The 21,693-nt window shown below is 53.3% G+C and overlaps 1 protein-coding gene across 1 annotated transcript; it reads right to left on the bottom strand.

The window, feature by feature from the left end:
• Positions 1-1,696: 1,696 nt before the first annotated feature.
• IGSF9B (immunoglobulin superfamily member 9B) lies at positions 1,697-21,455 on the bottom strand. The gene is made up of 10 exons (XM_042882235.1): positions 21,355-21,455; positions 20,754-20,929; positions 19,777-20,003; positions 19,609-19,693; positions 17,749-17,910; positions 16,953-16,998; positions 14,027-15,649; positions 5,749-5,870; positions 4,980-5,225; positions 1,697-4,729 (listed from the first exon to the last, which is right to left on the bottom strand). Exons 1-9 carry the CDS (start codon positions 21,453-21,455, stop codon positions 5,002-5,004), a joined length of 2,766 nt encoding a protein of 921 aa, XP_042738169.1. The 3' UTR covers positions 1,697-4,729; positions 4,980-5,001.
• Positions 21,456-21,693: the final 238 nt, after the last annotated feature.

Below are 21,693 nucleotides of genomic sequence, written 5' to 3' on the forward strand. Positions count from 1 at the left end.
CTCTTCTGGAAAGAACAGATGCAAAGCAAAATGCTTTAACAGGAGTAACCAGAGAACAGCACCTACAGGGATTTTAGATGAGGGGTTCTGCATAGTGCTGCTTCCTCTTTGAATGACTGCAGTGACATGGAAGATGAGGCAATGTGATGCTCCTTTTCGCCCCCACGCCCTGTGTGCAGGTAAGAGGCCCTTCACTGCTACCTTCCCACTCCCATGGTCCAGTAATGAGTCACATACAAAGAACACAGCAAACAAAAAAATCTGGGGGAGGAGCATGACTGAAAAAAAAGGGCAAAAAAAGGACAACCAGGTCCTGTGTAGCAGGGATGGGGACGCATGAAGGTCAGGCAGAGAGCTGCCCTATGCCCATCCATTCCCAAATCCTCCCCAGGCTCTGCCTGGTTTTGTCCATCCCAATCCCCTCCCCCTCCACCAACACTCCCCCTACAGACAAACGTACCCTTTACATGCAAATATACCCGACTTCTGCATACATATCTACCCTCATCCTACACTTCTCTATGTATTTATATCTCATATATACATCGCTTTTTGTGCTGGCTCCCTGAAAATGCTCCCTTCCACAAAAAGCAGCAGCTCTGCCAGCTTTGCAGCGAGCCCAAGCGGGCCGTGGAGGAATCACTGCCATCAGACTGTGAGCCTTCCAGCCTCAGCCCTCTGAAGAACACCCCGAGCCAAGAACTACAGCCAAAAGCACATGGGGAAACCAACCCAAAACTCAAAGGAAACCGAACTCTGCATCACTGCCTTAAGGAGGAGAAGAAATCAAACCGCCAAGCAGATTCTGTCCTAACTGTGAGAGACGTGCAGCAGTAAGGCATGTGTCATGCCCTGATGCCATTAGCCATGACCCAGCCCTGCTGGGAGGTTTGCTGGAGTGCTGACCACAAGCCCTGGGCCCTCAGCATCCCTGGAGGTAGGTACAGCATTGCTGTTATTCCCTTGATAGCGATGGGGAAACCAAGGCAGAGTGCTGAAGCAACTTGCCTGCAGGCTCAGAGGCAGAGCTGGCAACAGCAGTGACTCCCAGCTGCCAAACCATGCCCCAAGCAGACCATTTAACATGCACAACTCACCTCACTGAGCACCACTGCCATGCACAAATCAGCGAGCCGTTCCCTGCAGTCCGCAGAGCTGCCCAGCAAAACTCCACCACAAACACAGCTATCTCCAGCCTCCATGCATGGATGAGCTGACAAGGAAATGCACGCAGGAACAACAGCCTGGTGCCCACCAAAACCAGATCACAATGCCCTTGTACACATACCTCCCTGCATTATCCACTCCCCGGCTCGGGGCAGCTGAATCCTGCCCATTTCTCACTTGCTGATGCTCTCAGAACAAACCTGCAGCAGCTTCAGTGCTCCTCCAGCCCCACAGCCTGGCTGCAGAGCCCACGGGAAACTGAAGCACAGAGCTGCAACACTCTCGCCCACCTGCAGCACCAGGACCCCAAAAACTGGGGTCAATTGCACGGACACATTCAGCTTGTGTCCTCACCACAGCTTGTGATTCAGAGGTGTTTCTTCCACCACAGCCCAGCGCTTTGCATGAGACGTAATGAAACACATCGCTTTTGCACCGTGCAAGGAGGAACGGATCTCATGTTTGCCAATAAAGCAAGAACCATCTACCCTAGGACAAACTTACAAAATAAGAGAGTTTGGCCCAGAAAGATAAAAAAAATCAAGATATATTTTGCAGCATAAAAGAAAAAGGAAAAGCAGCAGCAGCAGCAGCCGTGTTTGCAAACCATCAAAACAAAAACGGAGTTCAAACAGGGATGGAATGGGGGAAAATGGTTGGCATCATCTGACACAGCTTCGATGTCCCAGGTCCGCGGGAGCAGAGGAGAGAAACCCCTGAAGGGCATGGAAACCAGAGCTGGGAGAAGCGAGGAGGTTGCCAAAGCAAGAGGCGAGCCCATCTGCCAAAGCACGGCCCAGCACGTGGCAAGAGTCTATTGGAAGGTAACTTGGTCTAGCGGGGAAAGGAGGTAGGGATGGTTTAGGGAAGAGCCGCGTCCATGAGGAGCCCCGGCAGGATTTCCCACTGCAGCAGCGTGGCAGGTACACGGCTGAAAGAGAGAGGGCTGCAGCTCCAGCCTTTAAAGGTCGAAGACAATGAAAAGCAGAGGGCCCATCGGCTCAAAACACCTGAAAAAGGAAAACAAACTCTCAAAAGATTGACCAAGCAAGCTGGCGCACTCCGTCAAACCTTCCTGCACTCCAGATCCTCCTCTTTGCAGCAGGATGGGGGCACGGTCCCCCAACCTTGACAGCCCAAAGACGCTGCCTTGCCCGTGCAAACAGGCAGAGTAAATTTGAGCTTGGAAAGCGTTCAAATGAACAAGGAAACCTTCTGCTAGAGAGGCCCAGGCAACGAGAGCCAAAAGAAGAGCGAGCAAGCTGCGGTCCAGCCGGCACAGAGCCTCCACACCCCCCACCCACAGGGCACCACACCACTGAGCATCCCCAGTCACCATCACCTGTAGGGTCTGTGCAGCGAGGGCGGCCAGGGCCGGTGCCAGCGGGCAGCCATGGGGACAGCAGGGAGGCGAGCCCTGGGGCTAAGCCTGCTTCCACATCTGCTAAGGTCTGGGGCCGACATCAGCTCCTCTCGCACCAGCGAGCTGAAGTCACCCACAAGTTTGTCCCACTGCCAAGCAGGCAAATGGCATTAAATCAATTCAGATCCAAGTGGATTCTAGGTCAAGCCCTAAAACACACTCAAATAAAAGAAATACTCTGTTATACTGTTAGCGAAGTTGAAGTCTCACTCTGGTGGTTGATGGCATGAAAGAGAGAGGCACCTCTAAGAGACCCTCCCTCCTTCCTCAGACAAACTTGCTCACGTTTGAAGACCACCTAAAGGAAGTTGTTAAAGCTTGAAAATATCTCATCATCGATTAGAGGATTCTGTCAAGCGGTTCGAGCCTAAGTCAGGGCTTTGAGATTTGAAAAAAGACGTGCTCTGCTTTCATCAGGTTTCTGAACATCTCGGTGGAAGACAAAGCACAGTTTCATTTAAAAATAGAAATTTCTAGGCAGGCTGATCAACAGATTTCTACCTAAAACCTCCCTGGAAGCTTGGCTTGTTCTCACTGCCATGCCCCGACCCTTCACTCCGGCCATGCAGCTGAGAGGTCGCATGTTTCTCCAAATATCGAAGCCCTTTGAGGTTCAACCAGCAGCAAGAGCAATAACCAAGGCAAATCACAATTAAAGGCAAGACTGCAGAGCATCTCTTAGCAATTCTACCTGGGAATAAACAGGAGTTTTGTATGCAAATGGCAATGCCTGCAGGCTTTTGGATTCTCTTTTTCTAACAGCCTGAATCAGCTTAAAGGAAGAATATCCACGTGACATTGGTGTTTATTCCCAGGCAGGCTGGCAGGTTTAGCACTTTGCTAGAGAGGAAGAAGTGTGCAAACCTGGATGCAGTGTTTGATCTTACCATTTAAAATAAAATAAAAAAATCTCTAAGTGTCTTAAAGGTAGGGATCACTTGGTAGTAATAGCACTCAGCACACATGTAGCACTTGCTGCCCGTGGGCAGCCAAGTGCTTTACAAAAGTGCTTAAATATGACTTATCCCCATTTTACAGATGGGAGAACTGAGGCACAGAGAGGTTCAGTGACTTGCCCAAGGCCACACAGTTCGATAGTGGAGGCAGAGCAGGAAAGAGAAGCCCGGTGTTCTTGGAGCAGGCTGCAGCTTTCCTGCTGAGAAAAGGCCTACATAACCCAGAGAAACATCAGTTGCCAAATGAACCTACCCTAGGAAGAGGAAATACATTCTGGTGAAGAGTTAGAACAGCATTACCAAGAGGGGAACAGCGAGTCTCCTCGGATGGGCAAAGGGAGGGATAAATCCCAAAGCAGGAGTCACAGGTCACCTACACAGCCGGGCTGGAACAGGAGGGAGAAGGGGTGAAACCAGCAGCAACACATTTCAAAATGATGCCAAATGCTGGGCTGAGCTTTGTGCTTGGAGCAGCCGTCCATCACGACCCACAGAGCTGGACTTTTCCAGCTGCCCTGGCTCAGGATCACGTTGGCCACAGGGGCTTTTGGGAACACATGGTGAAACCCTGCTCGCTCACACACCTACAGCAGCATCTCCCCGTTCTGCAGTTATGAACAGAGATTACAAACGTGACCATAGTAAGCAATGACATTTCTGCACAGCACTGAGGAACATATGTTAGTGATACACGGAGCATCAGGAAGAACTGGTCAAAACCACCCTCATCAAAGCTGGCACAAACCAGACTTTGAGGGGAAACCACCTGTGGATGCAAACGGCTCCATACCTGCGTGCTTGCAAAGGGTTTGGTACATGTTAACAAGGTTCAAAATGCATATGCACAGAGAAATAGTGATTTATCACTTCTCAGGCTGGCGTGAAGCCATGGGGTCTTTCCAGTTTTCCCGTTCAGAGATGGGCAAGGAAAGATGTCAGTGATGTTGTTGCTGTTATCTTCACATAATGGGAGGCTGGGCAGGGAGAGGCAAGGAGATTTCACAGTTGCAGCTTTCCTGGGACCATTTGGATGTACTTTATCATAATCAGATTCACGGGATTACCAGCTGTTAGCTAGCTGGGTTGTCAGTTCCTTGTCAATCGATCACACCTCGTGTCACATAATTCCTTCTTTCAATTCAGGGCCGGCTGCTTAATCTCACAACTTCCACCTACACACAACCTGCAGAAGCAGATGTCAGAATCTCCATCTATGCCTTTTACATCTGAAAACTCTTTGAAACAGAGGTGTGACACCCCCTCCCCATCTCATCAAAGCTTTAAGGGAGAGATGCAGATCTGAGAAGCCCCAGCATCCCCCCCTCTGGACCCCAACCCATCCCGGTCGCCCCAGCTCATCCTTGCCAAAAGCTGCCCAACCCCGGTGTGCACGCAGTCGAGGTTTCAGCTCCCTCTACCCTCTCCCTTTTAACCTTCTCTTGGGTCAGCATGAGGCTAAAGCAAAGTGGCGTGCCCGCTGGGGTCGTCGTGGTCCACGCTGTTGAGGATGGCTGTCTGGTCCTCAGGGAGCTGCCGGTGGCAGAGGTCGTCCTTCAGCGCCGAGAGGCGGGCAAAGGGGTCCTGACGAGGGTGTCTCTTCTTCTTTCGGAGGCAGACAGCCTCGTCAGGCCACAGTACCTGAGAGCTGGGAAGGTGCTGAACCTGGGAGGCAGAGCCGTCTGCAGAGGAGAGAAGGCAGAGGGATGAGATATGGAACCCACCTGTAGCACTGCTATAAAACGGAGCTTATATCAAGTCTGTTCCTCCTCCCCGCAACACTCCAAACCCCAACAGATGTGGGGTAAGGAAGGGGGAAAGATTTGCTGGAAGGAAAGTAGGCCTTTGTAGGAGAGGATGTGGAAAGTCGCCTCGAGTGGAAGGGAGGGAGGAGCAAGAGGGAGGAGGGGGGGCTCCAGCATGCAAGCAGCAGGTTGGACATCAGGGAAAAAGAAACAAACATAGAAGAATCCTAAAAAAAAAAAAAAAAAAGTAAGTAAAGTCACTAAAGATGAGTAATGGGCAGATGTTAAAGGATGGAAGGTGAATGGGGTTGGGAAGCAGGGGAAGAACTGCAGACAGCACGTGGGCAAGCAGCCATCCATCTGGGAGGCAGGAGCTAGGCAGGCGCTCAGAGACCAACCCAAGCAATCCACGGGGGTACAGGGGGACGCTGCTGGGGGATCGTGGGGTCCTCACACTCACTGGATTGTTTTCTGGATTTCGAGGAGCCCTTGGATGACTTTTTGGGCTTCTTTATCCGCTGGTATTTCAGAGCTTCGAGCCTCTCAGGTGCAGCAGCGTCCCAGGACGGAGATGGACGTTTTCTAGAAAGGAAAAGCAGACACGTGCCATCAGCGGCTCCGGGTCACGCTTGGGCTGCGGGGCGTCCCAGGCGGGGAACGGTCGACCCCAGCCAGCTCTGCCATGGAGAAGGAAAAGGTGAGAAAGCCCAGGCCGGGCACGCTGCCGTAGGAGACAGGAGACCCACACGTGTCCGTGTCCCCGTCCCCTCCCGCTCAGCTGCATCGCAAAGTCCCAGCACAAAGAGAGCGCAGCCGGCACCCGGCTCACCTGCCTGCCACACCGGCACTGCTAGACACAAAGGACGGGGCAGATCCTATGTCCGATAAGGTATTTTTGGGAAGTGGTGGGGAAACCCCTTGGGGATGGAGAGAGGAGGAAGAGACACGCAGAAGCGGCACGACAGCACCGAGACCTGCGCGACACGGGGCGGCTGACACCGGCGCAACGAGCAGGACGGAGGCAGGGATCCTGCCTGGCTCCCATGGCAAAGAAAACAGGGACTGCACAACAGACAGGGACACGAAGGGCACAGCTGGGGTCAGCACCTTGCTCCCAGCTAGAAGCGACAACAAATATAAAGGCACAGAAGCTTCTGCTCCTTCACACTGGGATGTCGGGAGCTGGACGTTCTGGCCTCGCAGAACAGGACGCACCACGGCTTGGAAATGAAAATGCCAACGAGAATTCATTGCAGGGGGCAAGGAGGGGACTTGTAATGGTATTTTTCCAGTGGGAGAGTCAGCAGTTGTAAGAGATAGTTTCCCAGACTTAGTCCCCATGTATCTCTGGTACAGGAATCTGCTCAAGGTTAAGCAGTCTCCCCTTTGCAAAGGCTTTGTGCTCCACTTCCCTTCGCTGTGCCTGTTTTGCCAAGGATTTTTCAATCCAAGGATTGAAAAATGACTCCTATAATGCAGGGCAGTAGAAGAAAACCTTTTCCTTTGGAGAACAGCTGATCCAGCATTCACCTGTAACACATCACAGCATCCCCCCATTTGCTGCATTCCCCTTTCTTTCCCCCTTTGTTTCATCTTCACATCTCTCCATATTGTATGAACCTCACGCCAGGGGAGCACAAGTGTAAGTTCAGGCAGCTAAGGCCATGGGTGGTGACCTGGGATCAGCCTCAGACGTGACAGCAGCCTGCACAAGAGGTACCCAGAAATGACACGAGCCTACGCTTACCCTGTCCCATCCTTCAAATAATGGGATGGCACTCTTCTGGTCTTCTAGTCTCCTAACTTAGTGACCAAAGCATGTCACCAAATCAGCAACACAGTAGGCAGCACAGACAGCAGCTCCAGGATCTTCAGTTTTCTATGATGCTTGCAAGGCTCAAGTGCCAGCCCATCGTGTCTGTCCCCTCTCGCAGCCCCCACCAGCATTCCTGAGGTCAGGCAGGGCTGGCTGTGCTTTCAGAGCTATTGCCAGCAGAAAATGGGAGCAAAGCTCTTCCTCAGTGCAGTTTCCAGCAGTGAAAACATGGCACATCCCACACACAGTTAGGGGAATGAGAACTTCTTGATGGCGAATGCATCTTCTCAGCACGTTTACTTCTACCCAAACGCACGATGCTTTTCTTCTGTTCCCATTTCACTGCACTTATCCAGTCCAAGAGGCCAACTAACAGCAAATAACCACGACAGGCTCAAAACATAAGGTCTGCAGAAAAAAACATGCATAGGAAATGTTGAGGATCACAGGTGAGGAGAAGCATTCCTGCCTTCTCCACTAACACACTGCTGCAGATGAGGAAGGCGACAAATGGCAAATGAGCACTGTGGCAAGGATGCCACCTACTGCACCATTCACCAAAGCTGAAAATATCAGCAGGTTTGAGATCTGTGAGCTGCGTATATAAGCGAAGTGTGTAACCCAGAGCGAGGAGTGCTGAGAGCTTTGTGAAGGACAGGACCCCACAAGCACCTCACAAGGCAGGAGGACGGATGGGTCAGAGCATCGCTTCGATGAAGTTACAGAATAGCCTGCATTGGAAGGAACCCACAAGGATCACTGAGTCCAACTCTGTGTCACCAAAATTTTGAAGCCAAACTCTTCCACCCCATTCTAGGGCTGTCGATGAGCTGTTAGCCGTTCACCATGACAGAAACATTGCAGGTGCCTAGCAGGAACAGCATGGAAGAGGAGGACAGGCACAATGCTGCCTGAGGTCCATCTGGAGCTTCTCATCTCTCTCCAGCAGCGCACGCACAAGGCTTTCCCCCTCTGCCAGTCTCCATGTGTGCCATGAAATACCAGTGTGGGAGTGCAGCTCATAAGCAACGCATCAATCTGAGATCCCAAGCGGCTGCTGGAGCTGCGCACACTTCAGCTGGAGAGGCACTAAGAGCTCCCCAGGGCTGTTCCCCCCTTGGGGAGCAGAAGGGGTTGTTTTTGAAGATGCACGTGATTACAAAGCTTCTCGCTTTTGCTATTAGCATTGGAGAGGACCAAGGAAAACGCAGCATAATGTGGTGAAGCAGCTGGGGCGCAGCAGACGCAACGGGAACCCAAAGAAAAGCCCCTTTCATGTTTCCCACTGCAACAGAGACATCAAGGCACGGATGCTCCTGGAGATCCTCTCTTCCAGCTCCCAGCAGAGCAGTGCATCAGCTGAAAATGAAGCATCTCATTACACAAGCTGGTAGCCCTGCTGGCGGGATCCAAACAAGTCTTCCCTTGTAGGGAAGACATTTACAAGCTTGTAGAGTCGCTGTGCTTAAATGCCTTCTTCCCACAGCCCCAACGTACAGGCAGCTTAAGCAAGAAAGGTACTTGGCCAACTGCAACCTCAGCTACTCCAATACCAGTCCTCTGCCACGGGGCTCACGTGTGCCAAGCCCTGGATGTCACTGCATTGCCACAAGCATGTCTTTCTGTCTCGTAGCCCAGACAACTTTGCTAATACTATTAGAGCTCCGTATGTTAAAGCCTCTTGCTATTTCCATTCTTTTTTCTTCTAAGAAGATGCTAGTGACTGTGGCATGTTGACAAAATGAGACAGATTTACCAAGGGATTATGAGGAAATTGCCTGAAGTTCGTTTCCGCTAGTTCCTCCCTAATTGGGCTTGTATTTATACACACAAATATCAACAGCGAGCGCACTGAACCCATGTGTCACTATAAATACAGTCTGACCTCTGGCAAGGAAGAGATACAGTGGAGGACAAAACGATGCTACTCACCAGCCAAATTTTATCTGCTCTACCCACCCTTTATTTCTTCAAAGGTCTCCGACTCAATCGAATTAATTTGCATTTTAAGTCCAGCCAAAAAGCCTCCTCCTGCCCCCAGAGTCTGTACTTTAGGCAGCCATCCATGCACAAGGGATCCTGAGCGCCAACAGACGAGAGGTTCAGAGAGGGGGATGAACTTCTGGAGGCTTCAGGATGGAGCCAAGGAAAGAAGCTTCAAGAAACACGTGGGATTTCCAGCCGTTACCGCTGTGCGATTCCATAAAATATTCAGCACAGAATTTTTCCTCAAGTCTTCGAAGGACAGTCCTTCTGCACCAGCAAAGGTCTGAAGCATGTGCACAGAGGCATTCTGGAAAGACTGACGAGGTACTCAACCCCAGGAAGGACAGGGAGTGGTAGCTGTGGGTGAAGTTGTCCAAACCAACAGATACCACACAGCTACGTTTTCTTCAAACGCCTTTCCACATACTAAGTGAAGATGTCAAGGGAAAAGGCTCCTTAAGCATCACTAGTGTTTTTTCACCCACCAGGGGGAAGCCACGCAAAAGCACAAGCTGTGACCTTCAAGGACATCGTGGAGGTCTCTCACACTCTTCCACTCTTCTTTTCTCCTAGAGTAAAGTCAGTGATATCCAGGAATAGCTTGGACGTATCAGAGTGTCTGCTTGGCCATCTCCAGTGCCCACCACATCCCAGCCAGGCTCCTCCACCCCCTCATCCTTGGATGAAGAGCTCCATTTGCCTACAGGAGGCTCAACCTCAAGTTCAAGTTCTTGCGGGATCCCCTCAAGATTGTCTTATGCTCTTTGCTCTGAGGCAGTGCCCAATGCCACCTCCATCCCAGGATGCCACCATGCACTGATTGAGATCCTTTAGTGCAAGAGGTGCTGGAGACACACAGCAGTTGCGGCCCCTTCCCCCAGAGCTGTTGCCAGACCACTGCTGCCAAAACGAGGGAAGAGGGGGCTGGTGACAGCAGGGAGAACACCGGAGCAGGGGGGCCCTTCTGCAGGTCTGCAGATGACACAACTCATCTACACCATGGACTGCACCATGCTGACAGGAGAGGAGAGAGGATGGGGGAAAAGGGACCGGAACGGAGAGAAAGGGGAGGGGGGGATACAGTCACAGGAAAAGAGGGGGAAAAAGGAGGATAAATGAAAAACAGGAGTGTGAAAATATATAAGGAAAGTAAAAAAAAAAATAAATAAAATAAAAATAAATAAAGTGAAAATAAAAAAAATAAGAAGAAGAAAGGAAAGAACGCACTCAGACAGGAGGACTCACAACTTCTCCAAGCGGGAGGAGGCATGAAACACATGCAGAGGATCAGCACATGGACAGTCTTTAAAGGGGAACCTGTTTGCTTTCAAGCGGGGAGCGAGGGCTGCTCCTGCACGCCTGGCACCGATGTCCCTTTGTCACTCAATGCTACGATGCACCCAGCCCATGAGCTCCTGGCATTGGCAGCACTGGCAATGGGGGCCAGGGGGGGCTGCCTGCGATGCCAAGGGACACAGGAGCTCGGTGTCACGTCTGTGGTTTTTGGGTTTCCCTCTGCAGGGAGACGACAATGCCCTCTTCCCTCGTAGGAGATGCATCACCGCCCACTGGGTTGAAGCAGAAGATGGAAGCCGCTAGCTGCAGAAATGGCAGCATTTCTCCCTGCTCACCTTCACCCAGCAAAAGCCACCACGTGGCAGCTCCTGCTCCCAGTGCAGCTGCCATCAACTCACAAACGGCCTCTCCCTCTTCTCCTCTTGGTTTTTATTACTGCAGGACAGAAATCCAGCTGCTATAGTAGAAAATCCCTGTGCTCTGCATCCACTGACAATTTTACGACCCCAAATCAACACGAAATTACTTAGCTGAGCTCTTTACAGGATTCCTCGCTTATTAGACCAAGATTTATTCTCCTTGTGGCTTCCCCTTTTTTGGGATAATGACTCTGGACTCACTCCTGCAATTCCAACCCCAGGCAGCACCTCAGAGCAGGACTCACTGCTGTTTCTCAGCAAGTGTCCTGTAGGACAGTGTCACCCTGCTCCTGGTGCCCACCCACCCATGGGGCTCACTGCTGAGACAGGAACCAAGGGCAACCTGTGCATCAGTCCCATCAAGCTAGGACATGAGACTGGACTGATCTGGCTTTGCTGAATCCACACTCATTCAGGTCTCCAGATCTCCTGGATTAAGGAAGCACCATGGATAAAAGAGATAAAACAGCTCTCAGGAGCTCTGGAAGCTGCAAAGCTCAAACCAGAGGGGTTTTGCCATGCCAAGAGGATGGCTCCTCCATGGAGCATCCATCACAGCTCCATGACCAAGATCCAACACTCCTTCCTTTCCTCTCTCCACCTCAGTACAAAGCTCCATGTGAGCTGGAGGAACTCACAGAACCATTTGAGGTCATCTAGTTCAACTCCCCTGCAATGAACAGGGGTTTCTCTCTCCTGGAAATATCTGCTTAATTTCCCTAGGCATCTCCCCCACTCCAGTGGGCTTCTCAGGCTGTTGGGTGAGTATGAGCCAGGCCCTTGACACTTCTCGTTCGTGATTGCAGGTTTTGAACCTAACAAAGCTTGGGCATGGTCAGGCCCTACAAAGTCCTATCTTCAATCCCACCTCTCCTTTCATAGCCAGCCTGGCTGCCTCCTCAGGGCTAAGAACAAGCATCATCCCACCTGGTTTTATCCATTTTAGTGAAAGAGAAAAAAGGAGGAAATTCTCTGCTTATATGATCCGGAAACCATCTCCCAGATTGCTCCTGCTGCCATTCCAGGGATGCCTGTGGCCATCCAGGAAACAGCTCTGACATGGGAGCCCCTGAGAGGTATTTTCTTGAGAGAACCTTTCCAGATTTGCTTAGGGCTGTTTAATTACAGCTGGGTCAGGAGAAGTCTTACAAATTTCTCCAAGGAGCTTTTCAGAGAGGGAGGGCTTTGTACTGTAACTACATTCGCCACGGGAATGATGAAACACTCCACCTGCCTGGAACCGCAGCGAAGGTGCTGCCAAGCACAGAGCCCACCTTGAAACATAGATTTCTCCCACTTTCTACATCTGAGAAACCTTGGGAAGAAGAAAACAGATGGAAACAAAAATCTCCATTTTGTGGAATGGAACCGGAGACTTCTTTTGGAGCCACTGCCCACAAGCACCGTTTGCAGCCGGCTTGTCCCAGGGGCACCTATTTCAACCAGCTCAAGGTGCGGGGCTCTGAGCTCCTCCAAAGGGATAGGGGAAACCCAAAAGCCACAGAGACTGTGCGTCCAGAGGTGTTTCCTAGTGTTTTATAATTCCTTATTCCCCTTTAAAGGAAGAGATGGTATTGGAGAAGCCCCTTCCATGTCCCCTCTCATGCCCCGCTCCCGGCCACCCTCCGCAGCGCCCACACCATCCTTTCGGACATGGATCACCCTTACCTATTGAGCTGAGGAGAAGCTTGTCTCGACAACACTGCCCAGATAGCTGAGATTAATCAAAAACAAAGCAGTTATCAACACCCGCAAGGAGCCGAGCTCCGCAACACATCAGCACGTCAACAACTCCAAAGGAAAAAGGAGGGAAAGAAACCAAACTGAAACACAAACGAAACAAGGCTGGAGAAGAAAGGGGGAAAGAAACAGAAGAGAAAGGAAAAGAACAAAAATAATAATCAACAAAGCGAATGGATACACTGCTTAAAAGCACGGACAACAGTGCTCTAACACAGACTTGTCCTGCGACTGTCCTGTACCTGGAGCTCCTCGGGGTGCCCTGGCTCTGAGACTGCGTGGAGACGTGGATCTATGCGTACGTGTCCGCATTGCTACGGACCTGCGCTCCCAAGAGCCGCGCAGAAATCATCTCAGGTCCTCCAGGTCCCCCTCTCCCTCCCCAGCCTCTCCCATGAGCCCTCCCTGCACCCTACGCACCCCTTTCCCCAGCCGCGCTGCAGGGATTTCCTAAGGCCATAACGCTTCCAGGTACCAGAGAGTGGGAGTGAAATGCGGAGGGCGCTGCGGGGTGAAAGGCTGCCTCCCCCCACCCCAAAAACCACGGCTCTGCTCCGAACGCCTCCGACCGCGCCGCAGGGCTCCATCACAAGCCGAGGGGCTCGGCCCCCCCTACAACAACAAGCCGAAATGAAGCGAGACGAAAGGATGGAACAAAAGCACGGCTACGGGATCTGGGGTGCTGTGAAAGAGACGGAGGAAGAGAGGAGGAATACAGAGAGAGAGAGACGCTTTTTGCCTGGAGCAACCCTGGTACCTGGAAAACCAGCCGCTACAGTCTAGTGCAGCCACATCCCTCTTTAGGGCAGGATCTGAGCGTGCCGGCGGCCTCCTGAATTCCACTGGGTTATTTTTTCCTCTCCTGACATGCTGCTGGTGGGGCTAAGTCCTTGATCTCTCCCTGCCCGCGTCCTGGGGCTGCAGCATCCCTTTTGCAGATGGGGCGGTGGTTTTTATAGCTGTTTCTGTCATGCATTAAAGCTCTCTAGATTCCGCGGGATGGAACAGAAGGAAGACACAGGCGCAGCAGCCCTAACGTTCGAAGAAAGCCAAGAGCCAGAAGCTAGAAGAGGAAACAACCGCCGGTGACACCAGGACACTTACCTACGTGAGCCAGGAGCCAGGCCTGCGGCCCAGGCATTTGTCAGCCTGGTACCCCAACCACAGAGCTCTAGTTCCCACATCAGCAGTCGGGGAGGAGGAAAGCAGCATCGGGAAGGCCGCCTGCCTAACCCCGAGCCGGCTCGGGCAGCGGCCATGCACCCTGCGCCCGCAGCGTGAGCCTCTGCAGAGCCGCAGCCTAGCAAAGCCCGCGGGACGCCATCTCCAAAAGGGATGCTGCAGCGTACCCAGAGAGACCCTACAGTTCGGATGATGATGGCGGGGAAGGGGTTGGAGGGAAGGGAGGGGCGAGGTGGGATGGGGGAAGTCGGGAGAGGGCCTGGGGGTGGGGGGGCAGACCACAGGTCTCACGCACTTACCCCGAGGTGGCTACCGTAGTCGATGTGGGCTCCGGTCTGAGAATCTCCTCGCTAGCCCTCCTTGGAGAGGGGATGTCTCCAAAAACATCCATGGTGTCCGCGGGCAGGGAGGAGCCCTGGGAGCCAGAAAAGCCGGTGGTCAGCGAGGTGAAGGCTGTGGCAGGTCGGTAGCTGGGGCTCTCCCCCCGGCTGCTCGGCGCGGGGGATCCGGTGGACGGCGTGGACTTGCGGGAGAAGCTGACCGCTGCAGGAGGCTGCAGGGTGATCTCTGACACCTCAGCCTGCTGGATGAGGCCCGGACGGGGCCTGGCGCGGGCGGTCAGCTCCGGGGAGCTGTTGCGGGAGCTGAGGGGGCTTTGGGTCAGAGGAGAAAGCCTCGAAGGTTGTAGCACCACCTGATGTAAACTGGGCTCAGCCCTCCTGACCTGCCGAGGGCTGGGCCGAGGTCGGGGCTGGGGCTCGTACCACCTGGTGTCCAGGCTGAATGTGCTTGTGCCGCTGTGGCCGACGGGCTCGGACGGTTCGTGGTAAGGCAACACAGGTATGCCCATACCTTGACTGGTATGTCTTAGCTGCCCTTGACATCCCATGGGTTGCATAGGTTTGTCCTGCCACTTGGTGGTGGTGGGCACAGAGGGTTGGCCCCTGCTGGGTGACTTGCCAGTCCAACTCTTTGGTGCCTCCAGGGGCAGGATGCCCGGGTAGGATGCGGGGACGACCTGAAGAGAGGAAGGAGGCGGCCCCCGAGGAAGACAACCGGTGGGCTGGGAGCCCTCGGCCGCCGCCTCGCACTGCTGGAGCTGAGGGGGGAACGTCGCCGCGGGGGACGCTTCCAGGCTGCCGAAGGGGAGCCCCCAGGGCTCGGGGGACCGGCCCCCCGTGGGGGTCTGGGCCAGGGGCAGCGTGCTGTTGGAGGCGTTCTCCCCGTTCTCCTCGGGGATGGTGGGGTGTCCAAAGGGCCCCTCGGGGTGCAGCGGCGGGGAGGACATGACCGAGCTCAGAGGGCTGACTTCTGGCATGTAGAAGGGCGGCGGGTCCACCTCCCCGGGGCTGCTGCTGCTGAGGTAACCGTAAAACTGGTGGTGGAAAGCCCGGGGGGCCGGCGGACGGGCCTGGCCTGTGGCCTGCAGGGCGCCGGGACCCTCCAGCGCCCGGTGGAACCGGGGGCTGTATGCTGGTGGCTGAAGGTAGGACTCCTGGCTGGAAGAGAGAGGGGTGAGCTGGGCCTTGAGGGCTGTGACGGAGGCTGGGACGACAGGGTCGTCGTTCTCCTCATCCGACTGCCGGAACTCGGGGTACATGTCCGTCTCCTCCACGAAGGGGAAGCCCTCGATCCTCCGCGTCTTCAACGAGGGCTCCATCTCCGCCGGGTCCATGACAAAGCGGCCATCCGGTCCGCGGCTGATGAGCTCGATGGGGGTGGTGGCCTCAGCTTCGGCCTCCGCCTTGGAGACGCTGTACTTCTTGCTGCTGATGGCTCGCTTGGTTTTCTTGTAGAGGGAAAGCTCTTTCTCCTTGGTGGGGCTCAGCATCCGCTTGGCCTGCGGGCCTTGGTCATCAGAGGACTCGGACGGGGGACGGAGCGTGCGGATGCTCTCCGGACTCACCTTGCCAGAAGACAACCTGGACCACAGGGGAGAAAAACCGAGAGAGGGGGACATCACCTGAGGGGAAACAAGCTCTTCTCATCCAGAAGAACTGCTGGATCCAGAAAGCAAAGATCTCAAAAGAGAAACTGCTGGAAGAAATCTGTGGGACTACCATGATGGCTCGGCCAGCTCCGACACAGGCTGCAAGAAGCAAGTGGGAAAGAGGAGCTGGAACCACCACACACAGTCCCCACTCCTCAGGACACCTCTGCATCCCCCTTAGGGCAGGCAGTTTGCTCCAACGTCTCATAACAAGCTCCACAGTCCCATCAGAATGAAAGACAGATCCAGAGCCTTTTTCCAACTCCTTCCAAAGTTTCCTACGTTCACCAAAGCTACCCACATCTGGGAAAGCCCCCAAGAGGTGCTCCCCCATTTTAGGGCTCCAGAAGAACCTCAAGCAAACATTCCCTCCGGCAGATCTCAGCATCTCACTAAGAGATGCTGACAGATAGTTTCAAATCAATTTTTTCCTCATTTCAAATACTCAAATTTAAGGCTGAGAGCCTCAAAAGAGATGGCAGGAAGAGATAAGCGTCAGAACAGCATCCCTATTCAGAAAGCCTCAAACAAGATTGAAGGGCAAAAGGTAGCAGATCCAACAGAGATGATGTGAGCGTGGCCATTTCAGCACGGTGGATGAACTAAAAAAAGGAAGATTAAGATCCACCAACACAGGAATGCTATGCAACAGTCCAGGAGCTTAAGCATGACGTGTCCACACCTCAGAATCTTGCACTCACATCAGAAGTGCAAGCATTAGTGGCTATAAGCACTTTTGAAGGGCTCTGGAAGGAGCTGTGGCCAGCGCAGCATCCTGACCCACAGCCTTTGAGCATATGTGCAAAGAGACTTCAGCAGAGACTTCACAGGAAATGAAAAGATATGCATTTGAGATTCTGAATTTTTCCAAGAAAAACAGAGCCAACAGAACAACTCAAAACTACACTGAGCTTGCATGAAGGACTCTGAACACAGCAGCAGCCCTTCCCTTGAGGAGCCATTTTCAAGCTGGCTGTGTAATTCATTTCCACCTGCTCAACATGTCCAGATCCACAAGGTCATCTCTTAAAGGTTGCTGTGCTTGTCCCTGCTGCTTTCTGCTCCAAACCCTGTTTGTCTCTTGTGAACCATTTTGTTCCCACAAGTTTACAGAACATCGAAACCAAATCGTCACAAAACAAGGCCAGATATTTCCATTCGACCTTTGCAACAACTGTAGGAAGAGGCACCCTGAAGACCCACAGCCTGGTGCCACATCTCAGACAGATACTTACGGGGACTCCAAACTCTTCCTGCAGTGGGTTATCGAGAGAGGAGGGTCTGGAAGAGAATAAAAGGGGAAAGAAGAGAGAACGCTGAGGAGGCGCAACAAGACAGAGAGACACACAGACAACATCACAACCACAAAGAAAACACTCAACAAGAGGCCAAGTTTTCATTGCTGCTGTACTTTAATGGTTGCTGACAACAAACAGCTCCCGTCACAGATTCCTATCAGTCCTGCTGCCGCAATTTCACACGCTAGAGGCAAAGGAGCTGATTCCCCTGCCCTCTCTAGCGCCCCAGCTGCCTGAAAAGATGGTGGTTTCCCTACCAGGTGCTCCTGTAAGGTGGCTGCAGGCCCAGCTTTAGGGAAAGAAAATGATGGAGTCTCCTTCTTGGGGTCTTCTCTAGCCTAGCACAGCCATTGGACACCACCAAGCAGAGCCAAGCGGCTGCAGAGCCCATTGCCGGGGGGGCCCTGGGGAGGGCATTGGTCCCCCTCAGCCAAGGGGAGATGCCAGCCCTAACCCCCAAGCTCTAAGAGCTGTCACCATGTGAGATTATGCCCTCAGAAATCCCAGGCCTCTGTGCCGCCTCGTCACCCACCCTTCCTGTCCCACTCCCGAACTCAGGCGCTTTCAGGCACAGCCGGGGGATGAAGTCAGGGCTTCACCTGAAGACGCGCAGGGGTGGAAGAAGAGACAAGACAGGGAAGAACATTACCACCACGACACAGTCAGGATAGAGGACAGAAACAACAAGAGGACAGATAGGACGAGGAGAGAAGCACGCCGGGGCCAAGCTCACCTTTCTTGCGCTTCAGTTTGCGTTTGCGTTGCTTGTTGACAAAGCAGGCGGCGAGTGTGCTGAAGAGGATGGCAGCAGCCAGGAAGCAGATGGTGGCAACGATGCCAGCCAGCACCGGGCGGGCTAAACCTTCGTCCGTCAGGTCGGGCTGAGGGAATACGTCTGGGGAAAAAGAGGAACCATCAGGTGATAGACAGAGACACACGCATCCTGCCTGCGGGATCAACAGTCTGAAGGGCAGTGCTGCCTTCATGCAAGACAGCTCACTTGTTCCTGGAATGATAACCTTGAAGGAAAGACCCTGCCCTATATCCAGCCCATGTGGGAAAACCAGGCAGTGCTGCTGCAGGGCAAGTGATGCAGAAATGTCACGCAAAAGAGACCGTTTTCTCCGATGATGGATACCTAGGGGAGACATGCTCCCACCACACAAATCCATATTTATTTGCCCAAGTAGGCTGTGGATGCCCCATCCCTGGAGGCGTTCATGGCCACACTGGATGTGGCTCTGGGCAGCCTGGTCCAGTAGATGGAGACCCTGCATATAGGAGGGGGGTTGAAACTAGATGATTATTGTGATCCTTTTCAACCTAGGCCATTCTATGATTCTATGATCTATGCACAAATGAACACAGCTGCACCAAACCTGCAGTTATCTACTGCTGTAATAACCCACTGCAGCTCAGGCTGTAGCAACACCAAGTATTTTCCCCAGTGTGTGAATACAGCATATCTCAGCTCTTCAATGAAAACTGGGCTGGAACCAGCACCCACGCTTCTGAACCCTCATTACACCACTTGACTAACCAGGAGCGAATTTGAACCACCACCAGAGCTTAGCTGCAGCTATTTGCAGATGCAAGAGCAGTTTATCAAATCCTGCACACGCCAGTGCTCCTGCCACACATCCACACACAGGGTCAGCGCGCATTTGCCTGCTGGGAGCAGCAGCTCTGAGCTGCAGACAGCACCCAGGAGGGTCGGGACACACGCATGCCCCATGGCTGCAGCTGCCTTCGTGCCCCATGTGCTGTCAAACCCTATCAGAAACACTGGGCAAGAGGAGAGCAGCAGCACTGGGAGGACAGAGAAGCAGGCTGCAGGCTCCCTGCATCGCGCCAGCACCACTTGGGGGCAGAGAGAGACTGCTTCATTCCTGCACGCAGCCCAACTGGGCGGCTCCTCAGCTTTTTCCAGGAAAACCACACCAGCAGGGTTCACTGCATCCTCTGCCTCCTGCAGACCTCCCCCTTCCCATCGCCATCACCTGCCCAGCCCTGGCTGGAGGAGTGCTCCTCCGAGCTGCACTGGGGTGCAGGGGACACACTGCAGTGTGTAGCAGTCTCCTATTTCAAAGCTCTGCTGCTTTTCCCCCCCGCCGCCCCAGACACCGCACTGCAGTGCTGCATTTCCCTCTCTGCACCCTTCATTTCCATTTCCAGGCTGCGCAGTGCTGGGCTCAGAGCTTTGTTCTCAGGGCACCCCACAGAGCAGCAAGGACCAAGAAGGGCACTTTGACCTTGCCTGCTCCCAGCACTGCTGCTCTGAAGACAACACAAGGGAGCAGAGTGGCCCAGCTCTCAAATTCACCTTCGGCTGTGGAAAGCACCAACACAGCATCAGCCAATACACTGCTATGCTGCTTTAAAAACTAATGCTTTCTGTGATCAGAGAGACAGCAGCTGTGCTGGGACACTAATCCTAACCCAGCTCACAGCCAAGGTTGCAAGCAAACGCACAAAAGCAGTTGCTCCAGCCAGCGCTGCTATAGTAATGCACCCCACCAGAGCAGCACTGCAGAGCGCAGATGCTCCCAAAGCAGCCATGCAAAGGGAGGGAGAAGGAAGCAGCAGTCCTTACCTGTACTGGACACACCAGCAACATTACTGGGTTCGCTGATGAGATCTTGCATGACTGCCAGGACCCGGAACTCATACCAAGTGTCCTGAAACACCAAACACATCAATCAGCCCTGCGAAGGAAACGAGTCACCCTGAAAAGCTTCCAGGGCAGTCCCTCCCTGTTCACCTGGGACAAGTCCTTGGCAAAGAACTCGCTCTCGGTCCCAAGGATGGCATCGTCCAGGATCTCCCACCTCTCCCCAATGCGGAACTCCATGACGTAGCGGTCAATCGGAAAGCTGTGGTTAGCAGGAGGAAGCCACGACAGGAGGACGCCTTGCTGTGTCCGGTTGGCTGTTAGGCACCTCGGTGGGGTAACCAACACCAGAGGCTCTGGAGTTGTTACAGGGAATGCTGCAGACAGAGGAGATGGACCTTTGAGATGGGGTCAGGGGAAGCACAGCAGATGCTCTCCTCTCTGAGGTTATGGCCATGATCTCTCCCCTTGCATTTTGGGGCAGCGGCTCCTCGTGCCTCTGCACACAGCTATGACATATGGGTCTGCACAAGAGCAGCGTGCCGGGATCCCTCCCACATGCTGGCATCAGCAGCAGACAGAGCATCACTGCAGCAGCAGCTCCCCACCTCACAGCAGGTCAGGACATATCTCAGACACGTGCTCTCTCATCCCAGAGACAGAAAATCAGCTTTCCAAAAAAGGGGTGGACTAAAGATACAAGGACTGGGAAAAGGGGCACAGCATCAGAAAGCCTCCTCCTCTCTCGACCTATTTCTGAGACAGCCCCAAGGCTGGTACCCAGCTCAAAGCCCTTTGTGAGAGCTCCAGCTCTGAGCCGCACGCAAGTGATTCTATGCTCTATTAATAACTCCTGCCCCAAGCTGAACTTCAGGAAGACATGAAAGGTGAAGCAGGACCACAGTACCATTCCCCTGAGCTGCCTTAGGACAAGCTTTTGGGAGCCTCAAGTCCACAGGTTCCATCCAGGACACTCCACAAACACCTCCTTTGCAGATGGAAACTAATGCTGAACATTACCACCTCCAGGCAGAGGACACAGCCTATGCAAAGGGCCATTTCCCCTCCTCTGCAGACCTCCTGAAACCCTCTTTGCCCTGCTCCCACTGTTCTCGGGGAGGACCTACCTAGAGTGTTCACAGTGACCACCTCACTGAAGGAGCTGGTGCCCAGCTTGTTCTGAGCCAAGACACTGAACTGGTATGCGGTCTCCGGTTCCAGTGTATCCACCAGTAGCCAACTGGAACCAGCTGGCACAGGGAGAGACAGCCAGTCATGGGGGCCAAACTGGGCTCTCTTCATCCTGCCAAGAGAGAAGGGAGCATCTTCAGGGAATGCGCCTTTGACTGGGAGAACCAAAGATGCTGCATTAACTTCTTGAGTGATAATGGAGCTTTCCCGAGAGATGGTTTGGTTTGGCAGCAGCAACGTGCATGGATGTGGTGCTGACACTTGCCACCCAAAAGCTGGCTCAGGGTCAGCGTGCACGAGGACCTGGAGTGCTGTCCCATCGCATCACAGTCACTGCCATCACCACCTTGCACCCCACACCCTGACAGCAGGGCGGCCACAAACAAAAGCAAAGCCAGCAGCCCCGCTCTAAGGATTACCTCCATCACGTCCCCGAAGCAAAGAAGCAAGTTGGCTGAGGTTTTTTTTTATGTTTGTTGGTTTTGTTTTTAAACTTTGAGTGCTGCCAAAGTGACAAGGCCCTGTTCTCATTCATACCCTGACAGCTCCCAAGCCAGAGCTAAGCTTCCCATCAGCTGTATCCTTATACATACAATCCCATAAGGGAGGCGGTTAGCTAAATCCTCATTTTTGCCCATTTTGTGGGTTTAACCCCAAAATCCAGGGCGCATAAAGCACAGTCACCACAGCATCCATCTCCAATTCACTGCTACCAACAGGAGTGTCATGGTGAAAGAGACCGATGTCTCAAAGCAGCATCTTTGTGCTGCAATGATATTGCAAATATTGCTGAACTCCACGCATGCACTAGAGATGCTCTAGGGAGTCCCAGCCCTCAGCTGCAGGTTTCTGTTGTGCTCACAGAGGATTTAGAAA

The sequence above is a fragment of the Lagopus leucura genome, unplaced genomic scaffold, assembly GCF_019238085.1.
Source record: "Lagopus leucura isolate 7727_CA_CO unplaced genomic scaffold, USGS_WTPT01 Super-Scaffold_100034, whole genome shotgun sequence".
Taxonomy (NCBI): Eukaryota; Metazoa; Chordata; class Aves; order Galliformes; family Phasianidae; genus Lagopus; species Lagopus leucura.

What these genes read in the sequence shown, in the direction of transcription:
- IGSF9B (XM_042882235.1), bottom strand. Translation starts at nt 21,455, where the DNA reads ATGGGCAAAAATGAGGATTTAGCTAACCGCCTCCCTTATGGGATTGTA. An exon ending in TGCTGGTGTGTCCAGTACAG is followed by an intron (nt 17,911 to 19,608) that starts GTAAGGACTGCT and finishes CTTTTTCCCCAG; the next exon opens with ACGTATTCCCTCAGCCCGAC. An exon ending in GAAATCCAGAAAACAATCCA is followed by an intron (nt 5,226 to 5,748) that starts GTGAGTGTGAGG and finishes TCTCCTCTGCAG; the next exon opens with ACGGCTCTGCCTCCCAGGTT.